The sequence below is a fragment of the Terrapene carolina genome, unplaced genomic scaffold (genome assembly GCF_002925995.2).
Source record: "Terrapene carolina triunguis isolate 2854851 unplaced genomic scaffold, T_m_triunguis-2.0 Scaffold517, whole genome shotgun sequence".
Lineage (NCBI taxonomy): Eukaryota > Metazoa > Chordata > Testudines > Emydidae > Terrapene > Terrapene triunguis.
The window spans coordinates 1,782,359-1,790,684 of record NW_020664868.1 but is presented as its reverse complement, the minus strand read 5'-3'; the positions used below and the strand labels follow the sequence as shown (position 1 = coordinate 1,790,684).

The following is an 8,326-nucleotide window of genomic DNA, read 5'->3' as shown; positions in this document are numbered from 1 at the left end:
GGGGGGGGGGGGGGGGGGGGGGGGGAGGGGGGGGGGGGGGGGGTGGTATCCCCCCCCCCCCCCCCCGTTTACACACTTTTCAGGGAGCCCTTTGAACGCATGTTCAGGCCATTGGCTTCGGGGAAGCCCCCCACGGTGGGGCCTTCACCTCCCCCCAGTCCCTAGAGGCCTGGAAATCCGCCATGGTGGGCTGGGGGGAGGAGAGCGTGGCTGGGTGGCTTTTTCAGCCGTTACAAAGGGTGTGTGGGTGGAGGGAGCCGTCACGTGGTGGAGCCGCGTTCCTTTCGCAGTGGGGCTGGGTAGGCGTCCCTCGCAGGAGGCAGGGGAGGTGTGTGTGTGTCCGTCCGTCCCATGCGCAGCTCGGCACCAGGAGAAGCGATTCTCTGTAGCTTACGGCTCCGTTTGGCAACGTTTAGGGTCCAAGTTGGGGCCAGAGCAGCCTTGGGAAAGGGAGCAACTCTATGGTTACGGGGTGCAGAGAAATTTGGGGCCCCTGGTTCATCAGGTATGCTGGGGCCCTACCCCCCTCTTTCACCCCAGTTACAGATTTGGGGGGGGGCTGATACTAGGGTCCCCCCCGTCAATCCTGATGGGGTGTGATATAAAATATTACAGTAGCACTAGACACCGCCACTGAGACCGGGGCACCTCTAATGCCAGGCACTGCAAAGAGCCCCCCAACTAAGATTGTCCCCCCCCCATCATGCCAGGGCCTGGCCTGATCCCCCCCACCACTTAGGTTGGGGGGGGATCCTGTTATCCTGGGAGCTGCACTAACCCCCCTGACCAAGATAGGGGCCTCCCATGGTGCTGGGCACCGCACAGACCCTCCCCAACCAAGATCGGGGTCCCCCTGTCATGCCAGGTGCAGCAGCACCCCCTCCTTTCCCCCCGCCAGATATCGGGTCCCCCATTGTGCCCGGCACTGTACATGCGCCCCCAATGAGTTTGCCATCTAACTAGACAAAGGAGAAGGGATGTGGCGCCTGTTTACAAGTGGGGAAACTGAGGCACGGCGCGATGCCATGCCTCACCCAGGGAGCTGGGGATTGACCCTGAGTGCCATCCAGCGCCTTAAATGCTCGACCCGCGTGTGCATGTGTATTTCCAGTGGTTGCTAAGGTCCTTAGGAACAGATACAGTGCAGAGAGGTCTTTGCCTTGGGCAGGGGGGTAGAGAACACCCCCACCTCCTGCTCTGAGGAGCTGTGGGGCTGGGCTGGGATCTCCTGCGACCAGCTAGAACCCAGGCGTCCGGGACACCCAGCCGCGGCTTTTCATGCCCCGCTAAATTCAACTACACGAGCAGGAGCCGGGACAGCGCTGCCACATCGGCCAATGGGACGCGAGCCAGAGGCACCGCCACCCCCTCTCATTGGCTGGACGTACCCCCAAGGCGTGGCCGATGCCCACCCCCAACTCAATGCCTCTCGTGTGTTTGCGTGCAGCCCCCAGCGCCTGCTGCAGAATGGCCAGCACCAGGCCCCGGCGGGAGGCCAGCCCCCGCCCCCCCTGACGCTCCTGGACAGGCTCCTGCTGACCCGGGGGCTCTGGCAGTTGCTTGGCCTGGGCCCGGAGCAAGCCACGGAGTTGCTGAGGATGCAGCCGCCTGGGGTAAGTGGCTGGCCAGTGGGTGTGGGACCATGCGGGGCTATAAGGTGGTGGCTGGGTGGCGCTCTAAGGTGGGTGTGGCTCTAAGATGGGCAGGGCTTTAACTTGGAAGGTGGGTGGGGTCAGAAGGTGGGTGGGGCTGGAAGGTGGCGGCTGGGGGGCTTGGGGCTACACCATCCCCTTTTCCTCACTCCTTCCCCGTGGAGGGCTGGCACTGGGGTGGCTAATGCCCTGGGGCCACCATTAGCACCATTCCTGGCTGGCAGGGGTCAGACTGGGAACTGCAAGCTTCGGGGACAAACCAAGGCCCTGTGGGGCGTGGAGAGAGCCAAACCGCCCCCCCCCCGTCTCAGCTGGGGACCCACAAACCGGCCTGCAAAGCCAGGCCCTGGTGCCCCACCCAGACCTGCCGGCCTGCTCCTTTCCAAACCCGCCAAACTCTCTCCCATCCCCAGACATTCCTGGTGACCGGCGCGGGGAGCGGGGAGCTCAAGGCGCTGTCGGTGCAGAGCAGCGGAGAGGGGCATGGAGCCAGAGGCGTCTGCTGTTTCAAGATCCAGGAGGACGGCTCGGGTACGTCAGGGCAGCCCCCGGGAGCCACATGTCTGGGCTCATGCAGCGCGTCAGCAGAGCCAGGGATAGAACCCAGCCCCCCGGCTCTAACCACTAGACCCCACTCCCCTCCCAGAGCCAGGGAGAGAACCCAGGAGTCCTGACTCCCAGCCCCCCCTGCTCTAGCCACTAGCCCCACTCCCCTCCCAGAGCTGCCCCCATCCCTGAAGAGCGCACCTCCCCCCATCACGCACCCACATCCCCTCGGCTAAGGTGCTTTTCACCCGACTTGGGGTGGGGGCAGGTTACTAGGTCTTTAAGAGTTGAGTGGGGTGGGGGTGGGGAGTCAAGAGTCCTGGCTCAAACCACTAGACCCCACTCCCCTCCCAGAGCTGGGGATAGAACCCAGGAGTCCAGACGTCAGTGCTTCCTGCTCTAACCACTAGTCCCCACTGCCTCGACAGCAGCTGGATGATACAACGGGCCCATAAAGTCCTGAGGTCTGTGACGTCGTTTCCTCCTGCTGTAGAAGAAAAGGGAAGGGCCCAGCTCTAGCAAAAGCCCGGAGGGGGAAGGATCTGATGCCATGCTGGGGACCCCGGGGAGGGGCTGCGGACTAGACCCACCCACCCCCCAGGACGCAGCCGGCTGCTCCCGGTGGCAATGCTGCTCTGGGTTTCAGCACCAGCCTCTGAGCTTCACCCCTGCCCAACTCATGCTTCCTTGGTGAGGTATGTGGGGCAGGAAAGGGCAGCGCCCAGCTAGGGAGGACTTCAGTCTAGTGGTTAGAATGGGGGGCTGGAAGCCAGGACTCCTGGGTTCCATCCTGGCTCTGGGAGGGGAATGGGGTCTGGTGGTTAGAGCAGGAGGGGCTGGGAGCCAGGACTCCTGGGTTCCATCCCGGCTCTGGGAGGGGAGTGGGGTCTAGTGGTTAGAGCAGGGGGGGCTGGGAGCCAGGACTCCTGTATTCTCTCCTCAGCTCTGGGAGGGGAGTGGGGTCTAGTAGTTAGAGCAGGGGGGTGGGCTGAGAGCCAGGACTCCTGGTTGTTTTTTCCTAATTCACTCTGTAGCCTTGAGCAATTCTGTTCCCCTCTCTGTGCCTCAGTTTCCCCCCTTTACGACATCTTAGTGGGGAGGTTAAATCATCCCCCTTTTTAGGATAGATGGGGTAAACTGAGGCACGGGAAGATGACCGCTCTTGGCCCAAGGTCATACAGAGGGCGGGAGCAGGGAAAGGGATTGAATCCAGGACTCCTGGGTTCCCATTCCCAGTCAGCAACTCCTTTCCTTCTTCCTGGTGAAGGAGCCGAGGATGGATGGAACCCAGGTGTCCGAGCTCCCTGTCCGGTGCCCCTGCCAGGTCTATGTCAAAGGTGCATCTGGCTTGACAGCCCAGGGCGCTTGCAGGTTGTGGCCATCTCATGGCTGGGGGTGTTGGAAGGGTGGGGGACTGTGAATCTGCTGGGGAGAGGAGGCAGCTGCCGGAGGTGGAGAAGGCGCAGTGCGGGGAGCTTGGTGCAGAGCTCGCTGGGGGGGAAACTGAGGCACAGAGCGATGGCTGATCTGGGCCCAAGGTCAAGCAGGTGGATAAAAAAAATCCCCCCGCCCGGACTCCTGGGTTCTATCCCCAGCCAGAACCTCCGTCAGCCCCTGGGTTAGTGATGTGAAGGCCCCAGCCGGGCCCACGCTCCCACCCTGCCCTGGCATCAGGGCGGCCTCTCGTAGCTTCCTCCTCGCTTCTAGGAAGAGTCGGGGCAGCTTATCTCTGCCGATCTCAGCAGACGTGTTCTGTGCCCGGGGCGGGGGCAGGTGGGGTTGCTCGGGGCAGTCCTGAAGGGAACAGACCGGGGTACGGCCACGCTGGAGCCAGCCAGGGCCTCGGGCTTGCCCCTGAGGGGTCGGTGTGGACCAGGACTGGGAGCCCAGGCTTGTACCTGATTTAAACAAGTGCCGGACAATGACAGATAGTGGTTAGAGCCGGGGGTGGGGGCTGGGAGTCAGGACTCCTGGGTTCTCTCCCCAGCTCTGGGAGGGGAGTGGGGTCTGGTGCAGAGGTTCTCAAACTGTGGTCCATGGCTAGTTCCCTCTAAGGGCTGGACTGGGCCCCTGTTCCCTGGGCGGCCGCACACGAGAGAATGACGGGCCACCCAGCAGACGCCTGTGTAAGGTGAAGTGGTGGCCTTGGGGGGAGTAGGGGGTAGGTGGGAGGGGGCAGTGGGGTGAGAAGAGGGGTTGGGGGGAATTTGGGTCGTGTAGGGCTGCGGCGGGCAGAGAAAGAGACGACTTTCCCCAGCTCCAGGGCTGTGGCTGCCGGGGAGAGACCCCCCTCCTTCCCAGCCCCAGCTGGGGGGCTGCCGCGGCTCTGCCGTGGACCCTCCGCGTCACCCCGCTCTAACCACTAGAATCTACTCCCCTCTGATTCACCATCGGGCACAGGGGATCAGGGAGGGTTTTTGGCAGTCTGGTGCTACGGGGAGCACAAACTGGGGAGCGGGTCAGGCACTGGAGGCCTTGTCACTCAGATCCCGCCCCCCCCTCACACTTTGGAACCGACCTGACCTGTGATGTGCCCCACCCCAGAACAAGCCGCTTCTTAAGAGCTCAAGAGACTCTCCCGACTGGGGAAAACTTGCCGCTGGCTTCTGCTGTCGGGCGAGCCCCCTGGAGCCCCCCCCCCCCCAGCACCTGGGGGCCTGCTCTGTGTCTCAGACCCCATCTCTCTCTCTTCCAGCTGTTTGCCTGGAAGGGTCCCAACTGCGTTTCCTGGGCCTACTGGAACTGATTGCCTTCCTCTCCGTGAGCAGGTGAGCGGGGCTGGGGGGGAGGGGGGAACGGGAGGGGACAGGTGACACTGCCCCTGAGTCTCTGCTCTCCTGTCCCCAGGGCTGGGCCTTTGCCTCTATCAGTTAGGGGCTGGGAGCCAAGACTCCTGGGTTCTACCCCAGCTCTGGGAGGGGAGTGAGGTCTAGTGGTTAGAGCAGGGGGGCTGGGAGCCAGGACTCCTGGGTTCTGCCCCAGCTCTGGGAGGGGAGTTGGGTCTAGTGGTTAGAGCCAGGACTCCTGACTCCCCACCCCCACCCCACTCAACTCTTAAAGACCCAGTAACTTGCCCCCACCCCATTTCTGGTGAAAAGCACCCTAGCCGAGGGGATGTGGGTGCGTGATGGGGGAGGTGCGCCCTTCAGGGGTGGGGGCATCCCCGACATCTAGCGCAGCGTTCGGGGAAGTGGAATTCATGGGCGCTGGCCTGGGTTTGAGGAAGCTGCGGGGGTGGGGGCAGGGTGGCCACGGTGACTTCCTCCTGCAGCTGCCCAGTGTGGGGCATGTCCCTCCCCCGCGGCACCCCTGCTTCTTCCATTCCAGGCGTCCGGGGGGGGCTGGTTGGCACCAGGAGGGCAGGGCCCTGGCCGGGGCGGGCGTCCGGGGGGGGCTGGTTGGCGCCAGGAGGGCAGGGCCCTGGCCGGTGCAGGCATCCGGGGGGGCTGGTTGGCGCCAGGAGGGCAGGGCCCTGGCCGGTGTGGGCATCGGGAGGGTCCTTGATGCACTCCCCCGTCTCCCTGCAGCCCCTCCGCTAACTGGCTCCTGGTCTCTCTTGCTTACAGGGACGTGCTGCCCCTCCCGCTGCGGCTCCCAGCTACCTTGCAACGCCTCGGCAGGGCCGAGCTGGACGCCTGCGCGGCCCTGGGCATGAGTGAGTGCCCACCCGAGGGCGATTTCACCCCCAGCCAGGGCCTCCGCGAGGAAGCCAGACACCTTCACTCGGGGGAGGGGGGAATGGGGTCAGGTCGGCTCAGTGTCCAACCTCTGTATGGAGCCGGGTGAGAGAACCCAGGAATCCTGCCTCCCAGCCGCCCTGCTCTAACCACTAGACCCCACTCCCCTCCCCAAGCTGGGGACAGAACCCAGGAGTCCTGGCTCCCAGCCCCCCCTGCTCTCACCACTAGATCCCACTCCCCTCCCAGAGCTGGGATAGAACCCAGGAGTCCTGGCTTCCTCCCCACTTCACCCCACTTTAACTAGTAAGTGCCAGAGCATGACAGTGGGGCAGGAAAGGTACTTGTGTCCTACCCTCAGCACACAGAGCGGACCCCCCCCAGCTGGGTTCCGTCTGCCCAGGGGCTCACATCTGTCTCCTGCTGCCCGGTGTCCCTGGCAGGGTTCTGGAGTCCTCCCTTTAAGCCGTCGGCCTCAGGCGAGGAGGAGGAAGAGAACATGGGGTCCAGCCCCGAGCCCCCCAGCTCCCCGGAGAGGAGTGGCCCGGCCTGCTGCATCCGGGTGACGTCGGAGGACGGGGCACTCTGCATCATCAACCCGCTCTTCCTGTCGGAGCACAGCAGCGAGGGCTGGCTCCCCGCCGGGGTGCCGCCCCCATTCCACCCGCCCGAGAGAGGGGGCACCATCCGGCTGAGGAACGGGCAGGGGCCCGGCCTGTTGGACAAGCCGCTGGCGCCCGCCGCCACCGAGACGGACCAGCTGGGAGCCCCGGAGCCCGGGAAAGAGGGGGAGCAGGGCAAAGGTCAGCACCAGCAGCCTACCAGTTTGGGGGTGGAGCTGTTGGGATCGGGCTTGGGGCCGGGCGGGTGCTGGGACGCAGTGGGGTTGTGGCATCTGGGTAACACGCCCACCCTGGCTGACCTTTAGTGCCTGGGCCGCTCCCTTTCCCCTCTCCCACAGGGGTCCCCCCCCCATATTGCAGGCTCCTGGGGGGTGGAATTGCCCTGCACTCAGGATCGGGGGTAGGGGTAAATTCCTCACCCCAGAGCCCCTAGACTAGAAGGAGTTGCTCCCTTTTACGGCGAGCCTTGTAGTAGGTTGTTATCCTGGGACTCCCGTCCTCTATGGGGCGTTGCCCGGGGCAACGCGCTCTAGGGGGCTGCCACTGGGGGAACGAGACCCCAGCCCCTCAGCGCCCCCGCTCTCCCCAGCAGGTGATGATGCCCCCCCGGCCTCCGTGAAACGGAAGCTGCTGGTGCGCCGGCCGGCCTGGAACATGTCCGAGGACTCGTCGTCCCCGCCGCCGGCCGAGCGGCAGGAGGGCCCGGCCTCCCCGCACCGGGTCTCTTGGATCGAGGGGGCCTCGGACGCCCCCTGGGCGCTGAAGAAGTCCCACTCGGAGTCCTCGCTGCTGGGCCCCCGGGACAGCCTGCTCCTGCCGCCCATCCCCGAGCTGGACTCGCTGTCGGTCAGCAGTGTGGAAGAGGAGGCCGACGCCCACCCGGCCACGCCCCGCAAGAAGCACCAATCGGCGGCGCTGCCGGGCCGGGTCCTGCACCGGCTGTCGGCCGTGGGCAGCGCCCTGACCAGCTTCCTCTCGGCCGAGCGCCGGCTGGCCAAGCGGGTCCAGGAGCTGACGCAGGAGCCGGCCTCCTACGTGGGGGGCCTGGTGCAGAACTTCGTGGGGCACGTGCTGCGGGGCGGGGCGGCCCGGCACCCCACCAGCACCGACCTGCTGCAGGAGATCCGCCAGATGATCAGCAGCCTCAAGGGCTACCTGTGTGAGAGCTCGGAGCTGCAGGATGCCTGGGAGTACGGGGACCTCGAGGAGATGGACCTGGGTACGGGGCGGGGGGCCGTCCGCTGGGTATGGGGGTTGCTGGATGTGGGGGTCAAAGGGGTGGGGGGGCATCAGCTGGGAACTGGGCATCGGGCTCAAGGGGGGAGGGGGCTCTGTGAGCTGGGGAGGGGAGGCATCTGGGAGCTGGGTTTTGGGTTCAAGTTGCAGGGGGCAGTGGCTGGGAGCTGGGTATGGGGGGCAGGAGGATGTTGGGCTGGAAGCTGGGTACGGGGGGGCGGGAGGATGGGCATTGGCTGGGGATGGGGGACGGAGGATGGGGATTGGCTGGGAGCTGGGTACGGGGGATTGGCTGGGAGCTGGGGACGGGGGGGCGGTAAGATGGGGATTGGCTGAGAGCTGGGGATGGGGGACGGAGGATGGAGGGGCTGGGAGCTGGGTACGGGGGGGCCATAGGATGGGGGAGCTGGGAGCTGGGTACGGGGTGAGCGATGCAGAAGAAGGGGGACATTCCCCTCCCCCATGGGAGGAATTCTCAAGGCGGGGCGGGGGGCTGGCTCAGTGGATCCCACCTTGAGGTCACTGCTTTGGATCTAACCTGCACCAGCAGCCCCCACCCAGTCATTTCCCACCTCTTCCCCCCCCCCCCCCC

The 8,326-nt window shown here is 65.3% G+C and overlaps 1 protein-coding gene across 1 annotated transcript in view; it reads left to right on the top strand.

The window, feature by feature from the left end:
- RINL (Ras and Rab interactor like) overlaps positions 1–8,326 on the top strand; it is an 18,288-nt gene that overhangs the window by 2,548 nt on the left and 7,414 nt on the right. Inside the window, exons 3-8 of the mRNA XM_026658856.1 lie at positions 1,448–1,613; positions 2,066–2,183; positions 4,894–4,966; positions 5,765–5,853; positions 6,319–6,678; positions 7,091–7,717. Of these exons, the coding sequence (XP_026514641.1) occupies positions 1,448–1,613; positions 2,066–2,183; positions 4,894–4,966; positions 5,765–5,853; positions 6,319–6,678; positions 7,091–7,717 (1,433 nt within the window). The remainder of the gene's footprint in view (positions 1–1,447; positions 1,614–2,065; positions 2,184–4,893; positions 4,967–5,764; positions 5,854–6,318; positions 6,679–7,090; positions 7,718–8,326) is intronic.